A 27,751-nucleotide genomic window follows, 5' to 3' on the forward strand; every position below is an offset into this window, starting at 1 on the left:
AGAGAAAAAGTCATGCAAAGTACCCCATTTCTATGATTCCCAATGTGTCCCATTTTCTAGGAGTCCATACCCCAGACTTCTCGATGCAGGATCTCTCTTTATTTTGCATACTGTTCAGGCTGAACTGTGGCACAGTGCCTTCTATTGGTTCCCAACAGGAAGCAGGCTAGAGAGACACATGGAGACCAGAGTTCTCCGTGTCAGACACTGGATCCGGTTTCATTCATCATGTTGTTGATGGAATTGTCAAATAAAAACATTCCCCCGAAACCTCCTTTCCTGAGAATCCAACATGAACAATAAACAACAAATAACATGTTAAGATGGTGTAAGACGACGCCAGGATTTAGCCCCGTTTGTGTTTTCTTGGTACCTTTTTAATTTCAATTAAATAATAGAAGTTCTATCTTTAATTTTCCCCGCTGCCATGTTGGGAACCCCAACACAACAGCACCAAGCTACTGAATGAGCTTCATAAAGGGAAACTGACTAGAAATAACGTGAAATTTACTCTAGTTTCACTACTGAAAGTGCAGAAATTACTCCTCAAATGCAACATAAATGACCTTAGAAACTCCATCATAATCACTATGGTTATCAGTAATGCAGACTGCTTGTTGTTGGTTTTTTTTGTAAATGGGAAATTTATGTTGATGTAACCCACTGACGAATGTGTGTGACAGGTCTCTGAGCCTGAGCCATAGAGGATCTGAGGCTTGGTCTACACTACCCCCCTAATTCGAACTAAGGTACGCAACTTCAGCTACGTGAGTAACGTAGCTGAAGTCGAAGTACCTTAGTTCGAACTTACCTTGGTCCACACTCGGCAGGCAGGCTCCCCCGTCGACTCCGCGGTACTCCTCTCGCCGAGCTGGAGTACCGCAGTCGACGGCAAGCACTTCCGGGTTCGACTTATCGCGTCCAGACTAGACGCGATAAGTCGAACCCAGAACTTCGATTTCCAGCCGTCGAACTAGCTGGTAAGTGTAGCCAAGGCCTGAGTCTGTTGCATCCACAGAACTTCGGTATTTAGCTCGAGCTGTAGTAGCTCACCCATTTAACTCTGGAGGTCCTCAGTTCAATCCTTGGCGGGCTGGCCATGACAGCAGATATCTGAACACATGCACTTGAATTGCAAAGAGAAAATACACTGAGTGTGCAGAACAATCTGATCACCCTTCAGCCTTCTCTTGGAGAGGCAATGTAAGGTCCAGTTCTACGCCTTTTGGAGCTGCAGCACATAAGGTGCAAACCCAAGAGGAGAATGGGGCAAAGATGGCTTTAAATCACCTTTGCCCCCTCTGGATTCTGGGCAGCTGTAGGCCGACGTGTCCCACACAGAAATTAGAACAGCCACAGAGGTTGCTCAAAACTATAGCAGCCTACCAGGGCAGTCTCTTGGCTGTAACTCTGTAATGCCAGGGGTGATAGAGACACACACACATACCCCACTCCCAGCATGCACTTTACATTGGCGCTTACAGGAAGAGAAGTGCAGGACTAATTAGGCAGGCCTTGCCTAAGCTGTGTTTGGGCTGAGGCAATTCTTCTCTAGTCACTTTGGGCACCTTTAGGGCCCCTAAACACCAACTAAAGTGGCAAATAGGGGCCAGCGCAGGGGACAGAATCTCTCCCTCGGTGTTTTAAGGGACCGTGGAAACCCCAAGCCACTAATGACTGCTCAGTTAAGCCTTGTAACAGAGAGAGAGCTACAAAACCCGGTGGGGTACAACAAAATGTGGACAGGTCTAAAACCAGCAAGCCACAAACAGTGGAGGCAGATTTAATTACAGCTAGAAAACCATTTCCCAAAGCTCCAACTCCGCACCTCCCCTTCAAAACAAAACAATACAACCAGGGTTCCAGAATTTCAGAGCAAGTTTCCAAATTCCCCATAAAAAAACGTCTCACACAGGCAATTAGTGCGTGAAAAACAAACCACATCACAAAGATGCCCATCATGGAAAGCTATGAAATAAGATGCTGGGCAGATGCGAGGGGGGAATGCAGGCTCTTTCTATTAGACTCCATCTAAGCTCTGGCGTTAGTGTGTGCAGCACTTTGGTGTGGGTTTTGTTTCCATCCTGGTTTAAAATAAACTATTGCATAATAAGTTAAATATGCAGAAGTGGAACTTAATTTCTCTCCCTAGTCTGTAAACGTAAACGCCTTCCTATTTATTATGGAACCGACAGAAAAGTCTGGTATGTTCGCTGGGCCATGGAGAACACATCTGTTTCTTAAGAGGACTGGGCTCTGAAATAGCAATTTTACACATAGGACTTGGATCCCTACTTATGCTAAACATATTGGGCCAGATTCATCCCTGTTGTAACTGTACTGGAGTTACAGCAGGGATGAATTTTGCCTGTGATGCCTAGCTCTGCTCTCACTGATGCTGCTACAACCTCATTGAATTTGACGCTAGAATCAGATTGCACAGGTGTAAGGAAGAACACAATTTGGCCTATTAAGTGTAGAGTGCACTCATCTCTCTCCTTGATATTGATGATAAATATAGATCTATAAAACTAAGCTGGAGAAAAGCAGTGCAGAACATACCATTAGGAACAATCCCATGTTGGCCGCTGGGTATGGAAAATATACTGTTTAAATAGGTGTTTTTCAGCAGTAGTGTCGTTGTGGGTAAAACTTGGGTAAGCTGAGTTCACCTGCTTCTCATCGGTGGAATGTGGAGCTTAGCTTAGGTTAGTTAACCCAGCCCACTTGTTAAAAAAAAGCAACCATCCCTGTGCTTTCCAGTTTCATTTTCTAGAATTCTGTGATACTATTCTGCAGGCCTGATTCTCCTCTCTCTCACACCAGTGTTATTCTACTGAGGTCTATGGAGTTACTCTTGATTTACACCAGTGTAAGGGAGAGGGGAATCAGCTCCTACGACTCCTGCTCACACCAAGACTTGCAGAGGAAGCAAAGCAAATGGAATTATTCCATCCCTGACCCTCAAAGACATGTAACATTAAGCAAGTGAATAGTGATATTCCAACACTAGAGGCTTCCAGCCATGCTCCTGCCCTATGCTCTCACCCCTAGCCATCCTAGGGTTGGGAAACCCAGCTCTGAGTTTTGCTCTGGACCCGTTTCTCATACAAACATGTGGTGTGAGGAGCAGTTTTTTAGAATGGGAGAGGTGTGCCAAGTTTTTACATCCTGTATCCCAGTAGCATTCACCAGCCACACCTGAATCCGAGCCTCCACGGTTCGGCACACGTCACTGATAAACAGTAATTGATTTGGTCTATTCATGTAACTCCCCATACAATCAGCCAACCTCATAAACTTTAACAGCCACAAGCACAGATAGAGTATGGAGACAAGAGTAAGAAACTCCACTGGACACTGTCCCAGATGCGGTGGGTTTCCATAATTAACCTTCACACCGTTACAAGGGCTTGCAAGCTTTGGAAACTGCACCCTGCTGCACTGCCAACAAGGGATTGTTCAAATGCCTCCACCACATTCAAATCCTGAAATAGTCTGTCTAATTTTAACAGCACTGATTCTGTCACAATTGAGGAACCCTTGGGAATCTAAAATACTGGCAGGCAGAAAGTCAACAGAGAGCAGCCACGATTTGGGGCCTGGCTGGGAACTGGAGCTGTAGCAGAGGAGAGTTCACGAGTCAATGACAGAACCAATTTAGACAGTTGCACAGCTTAAGAAATGGATCACTTTCCTGTTTACATCCCAGACATTTACTGTACTGTGCAGGATAAACAAGAAGAGTGATTTGGAGGAAGGAATGCTCTGAGTCAGCTGAGGACAAGAGCTACTTAAATACAGGCGAGTGTGTTGTGTGTACATGTGCCTGGTTGTGCATGTGTGTGTACATGTGATAGGCAGTGTCATCTTTTGGGAAGGTGAGGGAGGTCCCTCCCTCCAGGAGACCCTTATTTCTTCCCCAACATCTTTCAATAAGGTCCCAGATCGCACCTACACTAGTTCCTGCGGTGGAGGGATGGATACTGCTCTCTCTGAAGTGCAGTCAGACCAGACTAATAGTCCGGTCCAGTCCACCCCCTCTGATCTTGCAAACCCGGTCAAGGCACTAGTCTTTCTCCTCTGCAAATCCACTGGGGGAAGAAGGAGGGGTTGCTTGATCTCCAGCGCTTTGTTTTTCAGTAAGCCAGAGACTCCCCAGTTATAGAAGACAAGCACCAAATGAATGTGTAGGGACAAGAAGAGCAGAGGTCTAAGATACCCCACCCCCACCTCAAATGGTGCCCTGTTCCTGGGCTCTGGCAGGTATAGGCTCAGAGAACTTGCAGGACTCTCATATAGTTAGCAAGCTCTCCTCAGTACAGAGAGAGGAGTGGAATGAAGGGCCCTGACAAGCTAACAAGCTGCTGTTCTATTATCAAAACAAACTTTCCAGACAGGACAAGGTGCTTGCTTACTCCCAGCCACCTGCAATCCACAAGTGCCCCCTGGACTTTGCAGGCACTCAGTTCTTTTCTTGAAGTGTCTGTTGAACAATTATGTGTAGGCTCCTGCCATTTTCTTCTTTTGTCCCCCTCATGTCTCCTCTTAGTTCCAAGGGCATCTCCCTTAGTTACCTCTGGCCCACACAAGCCTTTGTAGGTTCCTTGCCCTGTTCATTCTCGTAAGCACTGACATTAGACGTAAAAAAAAAAATCTCACTGCACCCTCTGCATTAGTCTCCTCATCTGTAAAATGGGGATAACAGCATCCCTCTACTTCCCAGCAGGGTTGTGAAGATTCAGTAAGGTACCTAACAGGCTCGGAGGCTGGAGAGTGCTCAGTGCTAGGCTCTGAAGAAATTCAGTTTAGAAATGCCATTCTGCCTATGCACAGGGTACTATTTCCTCCACACGCCCAGGCACGCATCTGTGGCTCCATTCACGGAAGCTTTTATTTCAACGCTGGGCTATTCAGTGAGCTGCTGTCAGTCGCTCTTCTCTTTCTTCCTCTCTTAAAAGCAAAGGAAATTCAATACTAAAAGCAGAAGTTACACCTTGTATTTTACAAGCACTGAAGTCACAGTGCCACTATAGAGAGGTACAGGAGTGAAGACTATGCGATATGCAGAAATATATAACTATGGGCCGAAAGGCCAAATTCTGCCCTGTTGTGTGCAGCCACACTGCCATAACTTAAGCTTTCCCACCTTGTGTGTTTAAAATCTCAACCCTAATGATGCATTAGACTTTAAATATAGTCCTTTGAACATCTAGAATGTCTTACACTGATGGGTCTCAACAGCCTTTTAAAACATAAGGGCCAGATTTACATTCATGTGTGCAGCTCCCATTGACTTCAATGGGAATTGCAAGTATCTTTTTCCAAGGGCAGAACTGGCCCCCAAATAAATTAGGTCACACTCTAGACCTTTGAGAGGTGGATACATGCGATTCTTCCCATTTCATAGAGGGGGAAAACTGATGTCCAGCTCCTCCTCTTTCAACATTTGCCTCACTGGGCCAATATATCTTGATATTCACCTTGAGAGAAGCCACTGCTCACTTTATGCTGCACTGAAGATCATGGGATTACTTCAATCAACCAAACTGTTGCAGCTTTGAGTATATGGCAGCACTGCAGGCTCAGATTAGAGGGGCTGCAGAAGGCCTGCTTTGAGGGGAAAGACAGAGACGGACAGCTGTGGGCTGCCTTCCACTAGGCTTTCGCGTAACTGCAGTTATCTTTAGCCTTCTTGTTTACTAGCTAAATGAAGGAGGAAGTGGCCAGTCAGGCCGATGGAGTTTACAGCAGCAGGGGGGTTGTGTCTGCTTCTCTCTGTGCTTTGGCTTTACAATCGGGAACATATAGTGGACAGGACAGACCTAGCCAGACATGCATTTAGCAGGGGTAGTTCACATGTGTTTGTGCGTAGGACGAAATTCTATGCGGTCCCTCCATCACAGGTAATTATATACACATGTCCCACATACACATTTCCGCCCTGCTCTGCATTTTAGCTTTTTTACTCCTCCTTGGCCACAGCAGGATGCTTCCTCTCATGACCCTCAGCTTGCACCTGATAGCAAGAGCGTGGTGGTCGCTCGAGGGTTAAATGTGACATATTTAAACTTTGCAGCTGCATAACACATGTCTGGCGGAAACAAGGGAGCGTGAAGGGTGCTAATGGGAAAAAATAAGACAGGGCATACAGCAGGCAAGACGCCAATCAACCATTCTTTCCTCCTCCCCCACCTGCATTTCACCAGCTTTTCTGATCGAGATATATGAAGTGCTGTGCCAGGGAGACAACACAGACGCCTCCCCCCTTGACCCAAGGATGCGACAGTCAACTCAAACCTCAGCTCTTTTTTGAGGACGGGAGGCCCAAAGGACCAGGGCAACTTGCCCACTATGGTGCTTGGGACAAGGAGCTGGCAAGGCAAACTAATAGTATTGGAGGCCCTCTGAGCTTTGGTTTGGCAGGATCATCCACCTCCTGCATCATGGGATGGTTACATTTGCCTGGATCTAGATTTTGGGATGCCAAGTTACTGTTTTTCTTCTAAAAAAAACCCCAAGGAATCCTTGTGGCATCTTAGAGACTAACAAATTTAGTTGGGCATAAGCTTTCCGTGGGAGGTGCCACAAGGACTCCTCATTTTTTTTTGCTGATACAGACTAACACAGCTACCACTGAAACCTGTTTTTCTTCTGCACACTTTAAGCTATTCTCTTCCTGACTCTTATACTATTGCTACATTTGCTCCACGTAGTCAGTCAGGCTCTTTTTAAAGAAGTCATATTGAATCTTTCAATAAAAATAAAATGAGTTTCAAAATGTGTTTGGCCAGACAAAACATCCAGCTGGGACTAACCTAGAACTCACACAACTTGCTGCATTTGTGTCTCAGAAGAGAAGAGTAGCCCACCTACCTTGACCCCCTCCAGCCTGCAGGCTCTCAAAGTGAAGCGAAGCACAGACACACAAACCAACCAGAGGGAAACGGACACAGATGTGCACAAACAGTTCAAGTTCTGCTCTGAGTGGTAACCACACAGAATCCAAGAATCCCCAGAAACTCCGCTGCACACTGAAACAGGTTTTGGTAGAAATGCTGGAAGCTAATTTGTGAGGGGGCTTGGGAGTAAGTGTTGGGAAAATAAGGATAAAAAACAACCTTCAAATGTGAAGGGAAGTTCCTATTTCCAGTTCATAAACCCATAACAAGCTAAAACACCAAGACACTCCAGTGCAATCTACAGAAACAGGAACTTTAACAAAACTTCTGCCACACAGTTGGCTAGACATAAAGGACAGCTGCTTTTCAAAATGGCCTTTAATTTCTACCCTTCCCCGCCCCTACCCCCACATAATGTTGCACCAATAATCAGTGTCAGCATAGTCAATCACAGGCACAAATGGCAGCATTTCGACTTCTTAGCACCCAATCTGGAGCCACTGTTAGGCAGTTAGATATCTATGTTCTGGCATTTGAAGCTACAACCCAATGGTGGACACGTTACTGCAGGTGCAAAATTATAGGCAACGTTTACAGAGCTGACCCAAAGAGCAGATTCTTTCAAAGTGGAAGTGATGTTGGGTAACTCGGGGTACCTTCTTCTTAATGTTTAAGGTTTCAGAGTAGCAGCCGTGTTAGTCTGTATCCGCAAAAAGAAGAACAGGAGTACTTGTGGCACCTTAGAGACTAACACATTTATTGAGCATAAGCTTTTGTGGACTACAGCCCACTTCTTCGGATGCATCCGAAGAAGTGGGCTGTAGTCCATGAAAGCTTATGCTCTAATAAATTTGTTAGTCTCTAAGGTGCCACAAGTACTCCTGTTCTTCTTTTTAATGTTTAAGGAACAGCAGTACCTCTGTCAGTCCGCCTCCCTTAAAGATCACACACAAAGGAAAGCATGAACACACACTTTGGATTGCAGCAGTTACTTTACTATGTGAGTGAGCAGATGTGTATCTCTCCCTACTCAATGCTCCTAGGTAACCACGCAGCCATTAAAGTATTGATATATTTAACTAATTTCTATGGCTTTTAATACAGTGGAAGGTGGGTGCTTTAATTACAGAGATTAAAGGCACAAAAGAACAAAACAAAACCAACTACTCAGATGCTACACAAAACAAATGTATATATCCCACCCTCTCTGGGATTGCTCCATCACTTTCCTGTTAATCGTCCTACTGATGACAAAAACACTTTGTTTGGACTAAGGCAACCCACCTTAATCTGAACTCAAGTCAGCCATGGGCCAGTCTGCTCATCTCAATGCTGAGATGCTTGCACTGTAGGTACTTCGATGGTGAGAGGATGCAGCATTGTATCTTGGCCACCATACAATCACCTTCTCTATGTTGGCCAAAAAATGGGACCCAAAACTCACCACCACCTCTAGCAACAGTGGAAGCCATAGTGTAGACAAGGGGCAGGAAATTTTAATGCTCAGAGAACTAATGGACCACACACTGGAAATAACACCTGATCCCACCTGAGTCTTGTTCACACTAATGCTCCCAACATGGCTACAACCAGTGGGGCTGCACCAGTGGTGAATTATGGGTGCCATTTTTGCCAGAGAGCATTACTGAACCCTATGTGAAGGCAGGACAGTGACCATCATACAAAGCCGGCCAGATCCAGGAAAATTATTTTGCTATAAAGTCTAAATGGGTGGCAGCTCTAATTTTGGCCAGTAGTCATTGCACAGAACTGCTTTCCTCTCTGTAATGTGGTATTTTCGGCTGCTCTGGCATCAGCAGAACCAGCCTTCTTATCAATTCTACATACGGTTTGAAGTTTCCTTGCTGTACTAAAAACCTACTGGCTTTTCTCAATGCCTCTGAAAATCAGGCACATTCTCAAAAATTCTTAAATCCAGACATTGAAAAATAATAACTTGGCTATTTCCCTCAATTTTTAAGTATTTGTTAATTATTTAGAAAGGTCAGTGTTTGTTACCAGGAGAGAATGCGTTGCAACCTTTTTGCAGAACTGTAAAACAATCCATTTTCTAGGCAAGTAATGTAAAGACTCCAATTAACTTCAATGGGAGTTGGACCTTGGTTCAGAAGAGCTGAAAACCCAGATCACTATTTGTCATAACCAGCTGCTAACTTAAAACGCCTTAAATGCCAGCATGGTTAACCGGATTCCATCTAGTCAATATGCTTTCTACAGTATTGCCAGCACAAGCTGACGTCCCATATATGAAAACTGCTGCCTAGACACACTATCCAGGAGCAGTGAAAGCTGATTTCCCAGCAGAGGCACAAGATGTTACTTTAGGCTTCAGACCTGAAGAGCAGATTTCCCCGCCTTTTTTAAAAAAATGTGCTGCCACTAAAGAATGACAATTCCAAATCGTTCTCCAGCTCCCTGGAACCATCTGCCTCCTCTCCACCTCACCATCCCTGCACTTCAGATACTGAGGGTTTGTCTCTATGAACATTTAGTTTACACAGGGTTGCCCGGTGTCTGGTTTTCGACTGGAATGCCTGGTCGAAAAGGGACCCTGGCAGCTCCGGTCAGCACCACTGACCGGGCCGTTAAAAGTTCAGTCGGCAGCACAATGGAGCTAAGGCAGGCTTCCTGCCTGCCATGCAGTTCCCGGAAGCAGCAGCATGTCCCCCCTCCGGCTCCTACGCGTAGGGGCAGCCAGGGGGCTACGCACGCTGCTTCGCCCCAAGTGTCAGCTCTGCAGCTCCCATTGGCCGGGAATTGCGACCAATGGGAGCTGCGGGGGCGACGACTGCAGATGGGGCAGCACACGGAGCCGCTTGGCCGCACCACCGTATAGGAGCCAGAGAGGGGACATGTCACTGCTTCCAGAGATGCTTGAGATAAGCACCGCCCCAAGCCTGCACCCCCGACCACCTCCCATGGCCAAACCCTCTGCCCCAGCCCTAATCTCCCTCCCACCCTCCGAACCGCTCAATCCCAACCCAGAGCCCCCTCCTGCACCCTGAACTCCTCATTTCTGGTCCCACCTCGGAGTCTGCACCCCCAGCTGGAGCCCTCACCCCCTCCCGCACCCCAACCCCCTGAGCCAGCCTGGTGAAAATGAGCAAGTGAGGGTGGGGAGAAAGATTGACAGAGGGAGCGGGGGATAGAGTGAGCAGGGGCGTGTCCTCGGAAGAGGGGCGGGGCAAGGGTATTCGGTTTTGTGTGGGTAGAAATTTGGCAATCCTAAATTCACAGCAAGCAGGAGTGGGAATCTACCTTGCACTAGCCTGCTGCAGACTAACTGTCTGTGTGGACACCGATGACACTGTTAATGCACTTTGATCTACAGTAGAACGTCAGATTTACAAACACCAAAGTTACAAATTGACTCATCAACCACACACCTCATTCGGAACCGGAAATACACAATCAGGCAGCAGCAGAGACAAAACTAAAAAAAGCAAACACAGTACAGTACTTGTTAAACAAACGACTAAAAAACCCCAGAGTTTTTTAAAAAAGAGACTTGACGAGGTACAGAAACTGTTTCTGTGCTTGTTTCATTTAAATTAAGATGGTTAAAAGCAGCATTTTCTGCATAGTAATGTTTCAAAGCTGTATTAGGTCAATGTTCAGTTGTAAACTTTTGAAAGAAGAACCATAACGTTCAGAGTTACGAACATTTCAGAGTTACAAACAGCGTCCATTCCCAAGGTGTTCATAATTCTGAGGTTCTAATGTAGTCCTCTTTCAAAGAGGACTAGAACATTGCACATTACTTAACTGTTAATGAGCACCAGCAGGGTCCATATGGACAGTTAGTTTGCTGCAAGCTAGCGCAAGGTAGAATCACACCTGAGATTGCTGTGAGTTAATTATTCACATAGACAAGCCCTAAAATGTAATTCCAAATCCACCTCCACGACTTCCAGTGAGCTGTCAGCCAGTAGCCCAGACAGGCACTTACTTTGCCCAAACCTTGCCTCATCCATTAGCCCCATCTGACTATCACAACTGGTACATTGGAAGCTAGGTGTATGAACAAATTTAGGCTCTAATTCTGCAGAGATTTAGGCCAGGTCTACACTACAAATGTACATTGGTTGACTACATCGCTCAGGGGTGTGAAAAGCCACCCCATGAGCAACGTAGTTATACCGACCTAACTCCTGGTGTAGACAGCACTATGTCAATGGGAGAGCTTCTCCTGTGTCAACATAGCTACCACCTCTCCTGGAGCTGGATTAACTACACCAACAGCAGAAGCTCTCCCATTGGCATAGTAGTGTCTCCACTAAAGCGCTACAGCAGCGTAGCTGCATCGCTGTACATGTAGACAAGTTCTAGGACATCAATCCCATCAAGATCAAGTGAGCTCTTTGTGGGGGGGGGAGGGGGAGGGGGGAGAGTCTGTCTGAGTCTGCCAGCTGAAAATTTTGAGAGTAGAAGTGATTTTATTCCCAAGAGGGGAGCAACACAGTAGACTGTGCCTTTCACTAGCAGTGAGTCTTAATTTTGTATCCACTCTAAGAGCTCTAGGAGGCTTTGGCCTGATGGAAGGTTGTGTTATATTGTCTGGGAAATCAGCCAATTCCACAGCATTTGCGGTTGATATTTTAAAGTTGCTCCAAAACAGATTCTTAGCTCTAATGTTGCACATGACTGCCTTTGCTGTAACCCTGGGTTTGCTGCAGTGAACACTCGGTCAGTCTTTCGATCAGTTATTTCTGTTAGCATCCCATTGCTAGTCTCAGCTCGTGGGATCCCCCTACCCTTCCATGGATGATTGGGAGAGGGCTAGAAAGCAAAGTGTCAAAAATGAATAAAAGCTAAATTAAGCAATGAGCAACAGAGGCCATGTCTACACGATGGAGACGAGCAGCATAGCAGAATTGTAGCTATGCCAGCAATAACCTGTAGTGAAGACACAGATGACAGCTATGGTAGGGTTTTTGCTGTTGCTGTAGATACTCCACCTCCCTGAGCAATGGCAGCTAGGATGGCAGACGTATTCTTCCATTGACCTACCTATGTCTACCCCAGCGGTTGGGTCGATATAGATCCCTGAGCTCTGTAGCTATGCTGACCTAAATTTTAAGTGTAGACCAGGCCTAATAAGTAAATGTGACAGGACAATTCAGATAATGGGACAATTGAGATGATTAAAACCCTAATACACGGATGGAGGGAGACCCACAAAAGAGATTTCATCTCCCTTTTTATTTTGGCACCTCTAGGGTGACCAGACAGCAAATGTGAAAAATCGGGACGGGGATGAGGGGATAATAGGAGCCTATATAAGAAAAAGACCCCACAATTGGGACTGTCCCTATAAAATCGGGACATCTGGTCACCCTTGGCACCTCATTACGCTCTGCCTCTTTTGATGTGTTGTTTTCACTTGTTGTGTTTTGTGTATAAATCAGGATGTGACCCTGAAAACACTTACACATGAAAGTAACATTGCTCATATAAGAAGCCAAATGTAGTCAATGGCACTACTCAAATGAGTAAAGTTACTCATGTGTACAGTATAAGTGTTTGTAGGAGAAGCTCCCGTGAAAGGATTGTATGGTCCCTATGCCAGGGACCTTGACTTCCTTCAATCTGAAAGGCCATTGTCTACCTGCTGCACTATGGAATTAATAAATAATCATCTGTCTTCTCTTGCAATCCTCTCAACGCACCCACTTTGTTCGAATACCATCAGCCTTATTACTGCATTTGTCATTAATACAGCTGCATAATTCTCACTGGCACAGCAATTCTCATTTGCACGGAGTACAAATGAATCCTTTTCCCTCCTAGCATCCCGCCCCCATAACTCCATCTCTCGCTCTCTCTCCAAAAGAGAAGTTTAAAAAAAAAAATCTTCCCAGGCTACAGAATTCATCTATGGCATGGTTGGCATGTCAGTTATTTTTAAGGCTTCCTGCCAACCCCAGCTCCTGTCCCTACCCGCTCCCTCTGCAGGAGGGAAGGTGGAGGGTCGGAAAGCACAGAAAGGCATATTGGCATGCACACAGGAAGCAATAAAAGTTTAGTAGAGCTGGCATGCGAAGGAGTCAAGAGAACTTTTATCCGTTGGGTTGACTGTGTGAGAAATAAGACCAAATATGAAAAGGGCTAGAGAGTCTTACTATGCCTGGAGTGCAGATGAAAACGACACACAATGTACTGTCGTTGGACTATGTTCTGTTGCTCCCACACCCACACCCTAAATTTTAGTGCCTCAGCTTATCAATGCTTTTCAGGACTCACATCTGGTACAGCAGCAAACGGACTGACTGCAGTCCCTCTCTCAAAACAGAACATGAGGTGGAGGAAATCACCTTTCAAGGCAGCAGCTGCAACTTGTTTCAAGAAAAGTAAAATTGTTTTTTTTTTAATGGAAAATCTCAACATAGAAAGGAATTAAATCTCCAAATCCTTCCCCTACACCACAATATAACCCCCCCCCCAACAAACTAACAAGCTGCCCGAGGAAATACTGTTTTCTAAAATCCCTTTTGCAGCAAAAAGGTTCATTTTACAAACTACTTCCACCTTCCCCTGTAAAGCCGACTTGCACACGGAAATCTTTTACAGGGGTGGACATGCAAAGCTCAGACACAAACAGACTCACCATGGCTGAAATTGTTAATCCGGGTTTTGTTCATTGGAAATTGCCGATTAAAGGAAGAAAATAAAAAAAGAATGACCACCATCCCCCTTCATCCGCTCCTGCAGCCAGCCTGAGCACCATGCACCGGAGATGGGAGGGTTCCCAACCCAAATTCCTTCCTGCAGGCAGTAAGCTGGAGATCTGTGTTCCCTTACACCCAGGCCTACGGTACTCCACTAATAAAATCTGCCCTTGCTGACCTCATTTGCACTGAGCGCCACCTAGTTCAGTCCTAGGAACGAATGGGATATCTACAGCTTGTGCAGTCAGGGGGCTGAACGGTTTAAATAGCAGGGGTGGGAGTAAGGGAGAAAGTGAGAGCAATAACGTATGTACGTGCGTGCAGCTTAACCATTTCAAGCTCTTAAATGCTGCCTCTGGACGGAGGAAGCGTTCTCTCCTGGAGCAACTCACTAAAAAGAACACACGGTCTCCTGGCGTAAGAGAGTCACTGCAGTAGAAAGTGAGTGTGAAGCACAGCAAATAAATAAGGTGCCTAGGAGATGCATTATAGGGGCTCTCCTCCATTGGCACATGGGGCGTGCACTAGACTAGATGAGACCTCCAACCTCTACAGCCAAAATTTCAAACCTGGCTGCTTAACCATGGTGCCTATATCCATATCAGACACCAAAATAAAAGTTTCCAGAAGTGCTGAGCATGCCTGGCTCTTATTTTTCAGGCATACCTCCCCTCTCCCGCATCCCAATCCTCAGTCACCATCACGCAACTTCCGAAAGTGGAACTGGACTGGGAATGTGCAACATTACACAATGCCATAACTAGGCATAGGAAAATTGAGTGGAGGCACCAAAGTATGTCCTATTCAACCAGAGACTGATCAGTCAAGTCTCTCACTTCCACTTTCAGCTGGGTGGTTTTATTAGTAAAATATGCGCTTTAAAAAAAGGGGGCAGTATCAGCCAGATTCAGACCTCGAGACTTGGGCTGTACCCACTTAGAGCAGGTCTGAATCTGGCTCTCTGAGGGCTTGTCTTCATTACTGCGCTTGATCGATGCAGCGGCATCAACTTAGCAGGTCTGGTGAAGATGTGATAAGTCGATGGGAGAGCACCTGGCATTCAGGAGACCCAGGTTCAATTCCCTGCTCCGCTGCAGAATTCAGGTGTGACCTTGGGCAAGTCAATTAATCTCTGTGCTCCTCAGTTCCCTACCTGTAAAATGGGAATGATAGCACCTCCCTGCCTCACAGGGGTGCTGTGAGGATTAATACATTAAAGATGGTGAGGTACTCCAATCGTATGGGGATGCAGGCCAGAGAAGTGTATTACAAAGACTAAAGCAAGAGACATGGGAAATGGGAACCTTCAACAGAGATGGGATTCGTCTGTGTAGCAAAAAGCACATTCTCTGCGATTCCTGAGTCAGCGTTTGTGGCATATATAACGTACAGTATGAGTTGAGAGATCAACCAGTTTGTGAGAGGCACCGCGGGGAAGGATTCGGGGCTGAAATGAAGAAGGGGACAGAGTGGGGAAAGGTGCAATGGTAACTGCATCTTCAAAGGGACTAGAATGAACCCATCCAGTACAGGTGACAACGACGAAGGCAGATGCAAAGGTGGCTGAGCGGCAATCCACATTACCAGGCACTATGTTTAAAATTCCCACCAACACAGGAGGAGTCAAAGGTCACTTCCAAATGAGATCTCATTTGCTTGCAATGTAAAGAAAGTGCAGGGCTTTAGGCCGTGTCTACACTAGTGAAATTACAGCAACCCAGCTGTACCAATGCAGCTGCGCCGCTGTAAGATCACTTGTGTAGCCGCTCTATGCTGACAGGAGTAAAACCACCTAAACAAGCAGCAGCAGCTATGTTGGAGGGAGAAGCTCTCCCACTGATATAGCGCTCTGCACAGGAGCGCTTATGCCAGCAAAATTTACATTGCTCAAGAGGGTGTTTTTTCACACCTCTGAGCGACACACGTTTTGCTGACGTAAGTGGCAGTGTAGACATGGCCTTATAGAAAGCAACGTTAGTATTTTTACAGGGATGATCCCTCTGTCTCTTATTGAACCCTCAAATTTAGTCAGATACTTTGTTAGAGTTGTTTAAAGAATCGGTAAAGCTATTTCATGGCTTGTCTACACATGGAGCTATTTCAGAATAACCATTCCTGATCAACTCTATGGCTGTGTCTACACGACACAGCTTTTAGCAACATGGCTGTGTCGCTACAGCAGTGCCACTAAAAGTCGCGCTGTGTAGCCGCTGTCCTCAGCTCTCCTGCTGACAAAAAACTTCCACTCTCAACGAGCGGCATTTGCGTTGTCAGCAGGAGAGTGCTCCTGCCGACAACACGCTGTTCACTCTGGCGCTTGTCATGGCAATACTTTTGTCTTTCAGGGTTTCGGTTTTTTTAAACACCTCTGAAAGACAAAACTTGTGTCGTTCAATTGCCAGTGTAGACATAGCCTAAGTGTGCGCACACTTATTCTGGAGTAAGATTGTCCACACATGGAGTTGGTCAGGAATAGCTATTGTGCTTTAAATCCACAGCCTACCTTAATCCAAATTGTCTACATTTGAAAGTTAATCTCTGAACACTGTAACAGGCAGGCTGAATCTCTGAACTAAGTGCCCTTGATCCGTCTGCTAATACAGTCAGTCTAGCAGGGAAAGAAGATCAAGTATTTCTACTGTCCCACTTGAAGATGAACCAGGAGCAAAGACAAATATCCCACCAATAATAAATAATAATTATATTTAGATTTTATAGGGCCAAGGAAAAAATTTCCCCATCACTAACATGCAGCCACCTCTGGAGTGGAATGTGACCTCCGTTAAACAGCGCCCAGCACTGCTGCACAACAGTTTAGGGCAGGATGTGAAAAAGAATCCCAGATCCGGCCAACACCACAGGATGATTTGACTAGGCAGAATGACATTAATCCAACTGGAATTTGGCCAGGGCACTCGAACGAAGAGCATCCACACCAGTGTGCAAGATTAATCTCCTTAAGCATACACAGAGGAGTGGGGGGGGGGGACTGGTGGGGAGGTGGGGGAAGAGGTGTGTATCCAGGATATTTGTGATCCTTTCCCCCACTCAAAAGGATCTCAGCACAATTCTTCAATTCTTCTCAGGAAAAGCCTCTTCCACGATTATCCCGGGCCGGACCTTCCTGTTGTTAGTGCTCCAGTGGCGCCACAGAAGGAAACTAGACCATAAATTTCCTACAGCAACGAATGACTATCAGGTGCCTCATGCGCATGGAATCAGCCAATATTTCTGGGTGGAGGAAAGGGGAGGATCTTTCCTGGCTCCTAAGAAGATGGAAGAGACAGTTTGTCCAATTGCCTGGAGTGAGCTGAAATATTGCCCAGAGGAGAGGGCTGAGAAGGTCCAGGAAGCCAACGGCTCCTTCTCTGAAGGGAGGAAGGTACAGAGCGCCCAGGTGCTGCTGCTCTTCTGCAGGGCTGGAGAGGAGCAGGCTGGCTTGGGCACAGGGAAAGGAGAGCAAAGGGACAGAGGAAAGAAGAGCTAGGAGGCCCAAGGCCCCCTGAGTGTCCTGGGGGGTGGCAGTCCCAGAAGAACCCTACTAAGAGTTGGGGCCCCCAACATTCATTAATGTGGGGAGAAAGAAGAAGGCAGAAACAAATATTGCAGGATTTGAGGCTGACCTTTTCAGCTGGCAGCCAGACATTCTCAAGGAGCTCTTCTCATCTTACTTTCAAAGTCAAATCTGGGTTGCCTGGAGGAGTCACAAAGTGGTCCTATTTGTGCCCAAAGTCACACAGTGAGTCCTCATTCGCTCCTCCTGACTCTTGGCCACTAGCCCAGTCTCCTCCAAAGACCATCATCTGCTGCCACTATCATCGTGGAACCTGGAGCTGCTGGAAATGCTGGTGAGCGGCACCCACTGCTGCCTGTTGTACATGAAACGATGCCAGATCCTCAAAGGGGAATAAGACTTGAGCATTTCATACTGCTGGCCAAGAACTTTCCCACAGATTTTAACTCCATGTTTCCACCAACTGCATCAGCCCCCTCTCTCCCTAGAGATACAGGGCCTCTCTGGCAGAGAGTATTCATGTTCCGATCCAAGAGAGAATAATCCCCCACAAACATTACTGTCATCTACCTACTGGCAATTACTCCCAACTACAATTCTCCAGCAGGTCTCCATTCCCCTAGACTGTAGTGGTGACACTAATGCAGCAAAGGAGGCCAAATAACCTCCAGGCTTTTGGGGTGTTAGCTGATGACCTGTGGGAAACAGAAAGGGATTCCCCCATCCCCAGAAGATACTCTATAGCACAAATGGCTAAATGCACTGGGTTTGCTTTCTTAGAGACATGATACCAGACCACCTGGACCATTGTGACAATTCTGCATACTTAGCCATCACCATAATCCAGACAAAATCCTCTTCCAAAAAATATTACCACCCAAAAAACAAACTCATGGAGACATATTAACAAAAGCAAACATGGAGCTAAGAATCTGCTGGGCATCAAGCAGGTAACCCTTGTGGAAATGTGGAGGCAGGAGTAAAACCTGGAATGCGGTTGGAGCCCAGAGAATATGGACCTGAAGTTTATATAGGTCACTAGAGCCAACTTTGAGACTACAACCCTTTGTCTCTTTGTTCCGTTTGAAGATGGTGCAGTGGAAGGAATCAAAGACCAGTGCTTCCTTTCCAGTATAGAGCAAACAACAGCCACTGGAGAGACCAAGCCAAATGGCTTTTGAGAACTGGTTTTAAAGGACATCACAGGATTTCAGAAAGACAAAAAGGCAACTGTAAAAAAAAAAAAAAACACACAGAAGCCTCCTTGCCAGGAATGTGGAGAATGTCAGGGAATATTACAAAACAGGATGCAAAGAGAAGCTGGCCTCAAGCTCTATCACAATCTCATATGTTGGCCTGATTATCAGATGCTGAATCCTGATGGAAACCTATCAGTGCATCTGCCTTGGAACCAAGGACTGAGCTTAGCTGGGTTGATTCTGCCTTTTCTTCTGATACCAGAGAAGTCAGCAGAGCAGCCTCTGCTGTGGTCAGTCTGTGGAGGGATGAAGCTCTGCCCATCTGCCTATCCACTATCATAGCCTTGCCATACAACACATAACATTCTTTATGTCTATAGTGTCTTCCATTTAAGGAGATAAAATGAAATGAACCCCTTGGGAGGCAGGTCAGTGTTCCTATCCCCATTTCACAGATAGGTAAACTGAGGCACTGGGAGGGGCTAGGACTTGCCTGTGGTCACAGCGAGTCAGTGGCAGAGTCAGGCATAGACCCCAGGAGTGCTGATCCCAGTTCCCCTGCGCTAACCATTAGGTAATATTTCTCAGCTCTTTAGACAGCTTCCTTTGACGCTTTTGCTAATTTACCAAATATATTTGTGCCTTCTATGGCTTTTACATCCCGCCCAACCCCCCCACCACCTGCTCAGTCCTGCAGAGACGTTCTGACGCTGAACCTGTGGCATTACAATCCTTCCCATGCCTGCAGACAGTAAGGCCAGAAGTTCAGCAAGGCGACGAACCAGCAGGGTCAGGCCCAAGGAGAAGCTGGGTTAGGAAGGGGCAGGAAGTTCTTATTCAACACGCCAACATCCTCAAGAGCAGCACAGGCAACTGACACCAATTACTAGCGCAGTAAGTGCCTTTTGGCAGAACTGAGCATGTTTTTTCCAACTTCACCTCCGTGTGAAAGTCCCTCTTTAAGTAAAGGAAGCTCCTTTTCCAGGACCAGATTTGTCATATCAGGATTTATTTGGGGGCTTTTTGCCTAGCCGAGCATCGACGTGAAAGAACACAACAGAACTGCCTATTCACACAGCACGAAGGGACGCAGCCTGCACATGAAAATAAGGTGGGTGCATTGTGGTGGGGCATCTCTGGTGGCTAAAGGGCTCCGCATGAAACCAAGGGCAATATGGATTCCTAACCACATTCACAGTTTATCAGGGGTTACCTTTGTAAGGCCTTGGGCTTAAAAATCATGAGGGAATTTTTACTCAGTGATACAAAAGGCATCTACCTCCTACGACCGGGGTAATTACAGGCCTGTCAGTCTGACATTGAGTGCCAGGCAAGATAATGGAGTGGCTGATATAGGACTCAAAAAAAGAATTAAAAGAGGGTAATACAATCAATGCCATACAACATGGGTTTATGGAAAATAGAGCCTGTCAAACTAATATATCTTCTTTTGATGAGATTACAAGTGTCGCTGATAAAAGTAATAGTATTGATGTAATACACTTAGATGTCTGTAAGCCATTTGACTTGGTACTGCATAACATTTTGATGAAAAAAACCTAGAAAGATAAAAAATTAGCATGACCCACATAAAATGGATTAAAAGCTGGCTAACTAATAAACCTCAAAATGGACTGTAAACGAGGAATCGTTAAGTAGGTGTGTTTCTAGTAGTGTCCTGCAGGGAGCGGTTCTTGGCCCTAACACTATCATCATAATCATGTTCCTATTACACCTCTGGCGCTTAGAGCAGTGACGAACCTTCTCCACTCCTGTCTGTTTCTGGCAAGTCTTTCAATGGTTCCCCAACTGTGTCCCAGGTTTTTCAGCTCGGCTTCCACAGCTCTCCGCCATGCTGTTTTCGGGCAGCCTCATTTTCGCTTGCCTTCAGGTGTCCATCTTATTGCTACTTTGGTGCTGGAATCAGTTTCCATCCGAAGCACATGACCGATCCATCTCCAATGCCTCCTGGCAATGATGGTGCTCAGATCCTCTTGGCTGCACTGTGTCAATAGATCTTGGCTTGAGATTGTTCTGGGCCAAAAGATACGGAGGATTTTTCTGAGGCAGGTTGTATGGACGTGTCATACTTTCTCATTCCCCAGCATTCTGTAGTGTTGAAAGTACGCAGCTCTGATAAATCTTGAGTTTGGTTTTGGTGTTGTATTTTGATGATTTCCAGACTGTATTTAAGCTCTTGAAGGTGTTCCTGGCTTTACTGATTTTGTTCCGGATGTCCTGGCTTGTTCCACCGTCCTGGCTGATGATGCTGCACGTTTCTACATTGGTGAAAACATAATCCTCTATCCGTACTGGTGATGGTGAGGCAATATTAAAGATCATGATATCTGTCTTATTGCGGTTGATTTTCAGTCCAATTTTCTGGCTGAATGCGTTGAGTCGAGTTGTTTTTTTCTTGTATATGATGTTGGGTATGTGATACGAGAGCGACATCATCTGTGAAGTCCAGGTCTTCAAGGGATGAGAAGAGTGTCCATTTAATGCCTCTTGGCATGTCTTCTGTTGTACGCTGCATTACCCAGTCGATGGCAATGTTGAAGAGGATGGCAGACATGACACACCCCTGACATACTCCTGTTTTGACTTCAAAACTGAGCTCACTGTGATCAACACTGCATGTAAAGTTGAAATAGAAGCTTTTGATGATGATGATGATTATATGGAAAGGAATTCCATATGCCTGCAAAATGTGCCATAGGCTGGTCCTGTGAATGCTATCAAAAGCCTTCTCAAAGTCTATGCAATTTATGTAGAGTTGCCGTTGCCATTCTAAGTACTGTTCTATTATGTTTTGTAGAATGAAGATCTGGTCTGTGCATCCACGTCCTTTCCAAAAAACAGCTTGTTCTTTTCTGAGAACGCTATCAACTGCCTCTAATATACGTTGGACTAAGATCTTACACAATATTTTGCTTGGCAAAGATAAAAGTGTGATACCACGCCAGTTATTACAATCACTGAGCGTTCTTTCTTTAGTATCTACACTATATAACATTGTTATTAATGACCTAGAAGAAAACATAAAATCATCACCGATCAAGTTTTCAGATGATCCAACCATTGGGGGAAATTGTTGGGATTAATGTGTGGGTGCAGGGTGGTGCTGGTGGCCTGTGAAACACAGGAGATCAGACTGCATGATCTGATGGTTCCTTCTGGCCTTAAACTCTATGATTCTAAATAATGAAGAGGACAGGTCCCTGATTCAGAGCTATCTGGATTGCCTGGTAACCTGGGCACAAGCAAACAATATGTGTTTTAATGCGGCTAAATGTAAGTATACACATGTAGGAGCATAGAATGTAGGCCATATTTACAGGATGGAGGACTCTATCCTGAAAAGCAGTGACTCTGAAAAAGATTTGGGAGTCATGGTAGATAATCAGATGAACATGAGCTTCCAGTGCAATGCTGTGGCCGAAAGGACTAATGCGATCCTGGGATGCATAAATGGGAATCTGAAGTAGGTGCAGAAAGGTTATTTTAGCTCTATATTCGCATTGGTGCAACCACTGTTCGACTACTGTGTTCAGTTCTGGAGTCCACACTACAAGAAGGATATTGACAAATTGGAGAGTGTTCATAGAAGATCCATGAGAATGGTTAAAAGATAAGAAACCTAGGGTTACCATACGTCCGGATTTTCCCGGACATGTCCGGCTTTTTGGGCCTCAAATCCCCGTCTGGAGGGAAATCCCAAAAAGCCGGACATGTCCAGGAAAATAGGGAGGGAGGGCCCGGCGGTTCGGGGTCGGGGGCCGGCATGGTGCTCAGCAGGGGCTGGGGCCGGGGGTGCGGGGCCAGGGGCCGGCGCGGTGCTGGGCCGGGGCCGGGGGCGCGGGCACTTGGCCGGGGCCGGCGCGGTGCTGGGCTCGGGGCCGGGGGTGCGGGCACTTGGCCGGGGCCAGCGCGGTGCTCGGCCGGGGCTGGGGGCACGGGCACTTGGCCAGGGCCGGCGCGGTGCTCGGCCGGAGCAGGAGCCGGGGGTGCGGACACTTGGCCGGGGGCTGGGGCCGGCGCGGTGCTCGACCGGAGCCGGAGCCTCAGGGCCCGAGCCGGGCAGGAGACGCCAGGGCCAGAGCCTCTTGGCCTGGGCCGGCCGGCCGCCAGAGGGAGCCACTTGGCCAAGGGGGCCGGACTGGGCGTGCCGCACCCCGCCCAAGCCCCAGCTTATCTGCTGCCTCCCTGTTTCAGGCCTCCCGCGAACATTTGATTCGCGGGAAGCAGGGGAGGGGGAGGAGCAGGGGGCGGAGCGTTCAGGGGAGGAGGCAGAGTTGGGGCGGGGCTGGGGGCAGGGAAGGGGCGGAGTTGGGGCGGGGCCAGGGTCCCATGGAGTGTCCTCCTTTTTAAAAATTAAAATATGGTAACCCTAAGAAACCATGCTTTATAGTTATAGACTCAAGGAACTCAATCTATTTATCTTAACAAAGAGAAGGTTAAGGAGTGACTTGATTACAATCTGTAAGTACCTACATGGGAACAAATATTTAATAACGGGCTCTCTAATCTAGCAGAGGAAGGTATAACATGATCCAATGGCTGGAAGTTGAAAATAGACAAATTCAGACAGGAAGTAAGGCGTAAGTTTTTAAACAATGAGGGTAATTAACTGGCGGATCATGGATCACCGGCAATTTTAAAATCAGGAGTGCATGTTTTTCTAAAAGATCTAATCTGGGAATTATTTGGGGGAAGTTCTCTGGTCTGTGCTATGCAGAAGGTCAGATTAGATGATCACAATGATCCCTTCCTGCCTTGGAATCTATGAATCTACAAAACATCTTTAGGCAGTGACCATAAACCAAGCGCACAGAAGCAAAATCCCACATGCTACAGGAGGCCTGGGCCATCTCATTGTAAAGAGAGACACTGACAAGGCTGATTAGACCCACAGTTAGACAAACTGAGTTTTGCCGTGGCTCGTTGTAAGCCCTACTAGAGCTAGAAGACTGCTTGTGAGGACACCAAGCCTCCCTCTGACCCATCCACTGGACTTTTAGTAGCATTTTTGTAAGTGACGGGTTCTGTCTGCCCTGTATCAGAATGGCAGCTCTCCATGAAAAAGCTCTCCATGAGAATGGCACATGAAAGCAGGACAGAAAAGGATTCATCTGAACAGCTGCTCCCTTTTATTTCCAGGACGAAACCTTTTATGCAGTCCCGTGTATCATTCATCAACATCTCTAGCCCACCCGGCTCCGAGGTAACAATGAGGCACAGAGCCCAATAAAGACCGTTGGATCAAGAGCGCTTGGTATACAAGTCTAGCCTTTCTAGCCAAATGGGGCTGCCAAACAGGCTGTGATGATTAGAGAGCGGGTCTCTTCCACACTGCAACTTGGCAGTACTTGCAGATCAGGACAGTTGGTACCCAGCACTGTATGCTGTTTTGAGTTCCTACCTGCTGGAGCGCTGGCAGGAGCAGCAGCACATTACCTGAAGAGGAGGAAACCAGAAGAAGAGATGGTAATTTTGGATCTAATCTAGTTCCCATTGACTTCAGGGTGGGCTGGAAAAGGCATTTACATTGTAACTCCTGGAGGCAGGGATCATATCCTCCTGTATACATTGTGCTTTGTGCTGTATGATAACGGGGCTAAATAATAATACCCAACGTGTTTTGCAACATTGCAGAGAGCAGCACTCTCAGCTTGGAGCCTAACAGTGCTGCTTCCTCCTTGCTTTTAAAGAGTTTGCACTGAAGCACGTCACACAACCATATCTGATCTTACACCATGGCCATTTTTACACTTGTTAGGACAGTATTTTAAAGGCACCTTCTCTTCTATGGCAAGGTTTATTTTTCAGAGCAGTCAGTGCTAATGGGTTTGCTCTCTGACATGACTGTAAGGAACTCTTCATCTCAGGAATGTGGAATTGAATGCTGACTCAAACTGTAATTCGTACTCAAGAAATCAGCCCTGCTTCACTTTAAATGACCTCTGTGTTTACTTGTATAGGTCACTAATTTTGAGTCACTGGCTGGAATTTTCAGAACAAGCCGAGCACCCACAATGGGAGCCAGATTGTCAGAAGTGCTCAGAATACGGATTGCTGAGCAATTTTTAAAAAATCTGTCCATAAAAGTGTCGAAGTGGCAGCTGCGAAATGCTGCGCATTTGTGAAAATCCGGCCCCGCTGGCTCACAAAACGCCCCTGCCTTTGAGTCTTGCTAGGGTGAGAAGTGCTGACCCCTCAAACACTCGGCTCTGTATGTTATTAATGAAGGTGTCTGCACGAAGATGGCACAGCCGCCTGCTCTCTAATACAGCCCCGCGGAGTCTGCATCTCCCTGCAGCTTGGAAGATGCGAGTTAAGCTTTGGTCCTAAATAAGCCACTAGCAGCTGCATGCATCAGTGAACACTGAAGGTACGTCTACATTGCCTGTGGCCAGCCTGCTGCAGCAAGCCTCCCAGCCCAGGTTGAGAGACTTGGGATAGCGGGGCTCATGCTGGTGCTGTTCACACTATAGCGTGGCTCAGGTGTGGGCTCTGAGGGGGTGTGCTTCAGAACCTGAGGTCCAGCCCGAGCTGCAGCTTCAAAGTGCTGTTGGCACAGCTCTTTTTACAGTGCTAGCATGAACCCCACTAGCCCATCCCTTGACCTGTGCTGGGAGGCTCACTACAACGGGCAGTGGAGACGTAGCCTGAAGGGCTCTGTCGTTCCTGCTAGACAGCTGCTGGATGTTTTGATGCGGTTTGCCAGCAACCCACTTGTAAAACTGAACATCAGTCTCACGAGATACTCTCTGTCTAACTCAGTAACGTTGACATGAAAGAGCAAAGTAATTTTGTTTTCCCGGGTGAATCCAGAGGGCTGTGTCTGGGAGGCAGACTGAGTAAACCCATCACATTTGGCCTCTTTTGCATCACTCTGCACTCTCTGGCAGCAGTGAAAAATGGTCAGTGTCACTAGGGGGAAGGGACGGGTGCTGTCCGCTAGCCAGCTCCCATAACAAATTAGGGCAATACCTCTGGACCTTGAGGGAACTGGGATTATTTAAATTCAAGAGAAGATGATTACGAGGCACCTGGCTGAAATATTTAGCCTAAATAACGATTATTATAAAAGTAAATGTGTAGCTCTGTTTGAGGCTATTAGAGAGACCAGAACTAGGAGATATATGGTAGGTTTAGCCACCCCCACCCAAGCACATGCACAGAGTATCTGAAGAGATGATAATTTATGGAGATAATAGTGAATAGGACTTAAAGCCAGGTCCCTCATGGATATCCATAGTTGAATTTAAGGAGTGAGACATGCATGAAGAATTTGCAGAGGTAATATGCAGAGGGTAATGACAAAGTGAGATGGCCTTTCATCTGGAGATGGGAGAAAAGGAAGGAAAAATCTGCATGGAATTTGGAGAAGAAATATTTGCAATTTTGTTCCCAGCCATTTCCTAGGAATATCACTTTCTGCAAACTTATCAACAAAAATTGAAATAAGCAACACCCAACTTTCCACATTTCATCATACACACTGATCTTTATCCAGCTTAAATTGCAGAGTTTGAATTCTGAATTTTGAAATTGAAACCAAGAGGCTGCTTAGTTGGGAGTGATAAGGGTCCATTTCCATTCAAAATGAGGGGCTGTTGTGGAGGAATATTTGTGAAATTTCACAGATGTTCAATCAATTTGACACACAACGAAAACCATTCAATTTTTAAGTATTCAAAAAATCGCTGACCTCTGTCCCAGTCCTACTTTCAGCCAAGCTGGTGGAGTTGAGCAGAATTAGCATTTCTATGCAAAACTTGGAATAAACTGGAATTTAACAAGTAACTTATTAAACTCAGTCAGGTTTGTGCCTGGGGAGTAGCTGAAGGCTATTTGGGGGATCAGGAGGGAAGGTGCAACCGATTCTGCCTCTTCCTCCAGACTAGTTATTGCTTTTTTTTGCATGGACGTTGTTTTGCTCTACTTTAGCTCAGGAAGTGCTAAGGTGCATTGCATGCAGATGTAAAGTATTCATCCAAACATTCCAGAATGATGAACCTGCAACTGCTTCAGGTCCCTACACAACCATGTCTCCACATCTAGTCAGAGTACTATTACAAGACCAGCAAGGCAGAAGTAGCATTGTCTTTTATTGCCAATAAACTAAACCCCCAGTGGTTTATTTACCCCTTAGGCAGACCTAACGGAAACTTACCTCTGCTTGCCTTACCTGTGTATATCTTATTTGCTGTATCAGACAGACAGACACACATTTGAAGCTGTTTCTAATGTTAATCTTCCCCCGCCTTATGGATGGGGAGAAGTTACTGCATTATGGCAAGCAGGGCCGGCTCCAGGCACCAGCCCAGCAAGCAGGTGCTTGGGGCGGCCAACGGAGAGGGGCGGCACGTCCAGCTCTTCGGCGGGTCCCTCAGTCCCTCTCAGAGGGAAGGACCTGCCGCCTAATTGCCGCCGAAGACTGAAGTAGCGGCGGTAGAGCAGATCGCGATCGTGGCTTTTTTTTTTTTTTTTTTTTTTGCTGCTTGAGGCAGCAAAAACCCTGACGCCAGCCCTGATGGCAAGACATTCAGTATATTCAAAGAAATGCCAACTGGTGAGTCAGACAGATAAAAAAATGGAGACCAAGCATTACCGGAGACATTTGTCTCTCTGCTCTCCAGCAACACACTGAAAAGACCCTCCACGTTACTGAACCAATCTAAACTTCAGCCGCAGCCTTCCGGAGTTACCCTCCATCCTCCCAGTGTAAAAGGAGGCTTGTCACACACAGCTGTGTGGGCAGGACCTACCTACCATTTCCTAGTTGCTCTCACCCAACCCTCAAGGCAGGATTCAACCTCTCTAAATGCTTTTCATCTGGCTAGTGGAAGGGAGTTTCAGAACAGTTATATCTGGACTCTCAAAAAATTCTGTGCGATTACCTTCTGCTTCAGCTGCCCATGTGTTTCATAACTACCCATCTCCAGGGCAAAATGCAGAACAGACAAAACTGGAACGACTTACATTAGAAAACAAAACAAAAAAAGTGACAAAGCCGCTATTGTAACATTCAGAGTCCACATCAGCTTAAGAGCCTGGCAAAGAAACAAAAAGTTCTTCAGAACATATAATTACACAACATCCCCTTATATCTATCTGCTTATCTATGTATGCCACACTGCCAAGAGTCATTTACAAATATGGCCTCTGTTCAATAAGTGACAGATAAGAAGATTAGAAAGTACCTGCTTTCACCGATGAACTGGTTGGGTGTGTAAGCAAAGGCACAAGGGTAGCCAAAGTGCAGCCCTAAAGAGTTCTGCATTGCTGCCTTCATCTTTAGTAAGCAGGTGATGCCCACGGAAACTACAGGTCCCAAGATGCAGTATTCCATCTCAAGCTGAGTGGCCCAGACCCTAGCAGTCACGAAAGCTGGTAGTGCCAGGACACAAGTTCATGGTCTGTATTGCTCAAGAGGGGGGC

At 46.4% G+C, this 27,751-nt stretch overlaps 1 protein-coding gene across 17 annotated transcripts in view; it reads right to left on the minus strand.

Annotated features, from left to right (window-relative positions):
* The window catches only part of STARD8 (StAR related lipid transfer domain containing 8), a 154,681-nt gene that overhangs the window by 36,494 nt on the left and 90,436 nt on the right, over positions 1-27,751 (minus strand). The window contains exon 1 of one of the 17 annotated variants that reach the window (XM_042853298.2): positions 13,531-13,861. The exons of 14 other annotated variants lie outside the window; for them this stretch is intronic. Coding sequence is in view for 1 of the 3 variants with exons in the window: in XM_024109503.3 (XP_023965271.1) it covers positions 13,531-13,612 (82 nt within the window). In the remaining 2 variants the exon portion in view is untranslated. Of the gene's footprint in view, positions 1-13,530; positions 13,862-27,751 lie in introns of those variants that run through there. 2 more of the 17 variants (XM_042853293.2, XM_024109503.3) reach the window with 2 other exon arrangements.

Source organism: Chrysemys picta, chromosome 9 (assembly GCF_011386835.1).
Source record: "Chrysemys picta bellii isolate R12L10 chromosome 9, ASM1138683v2, whole genome shotgun sequence".
Classification (NCBI taxonomy): Eukaryota; Metazoa; Chordata; order Testudines; family Emydidae; genus Chrysemys; species Chrysemys picta.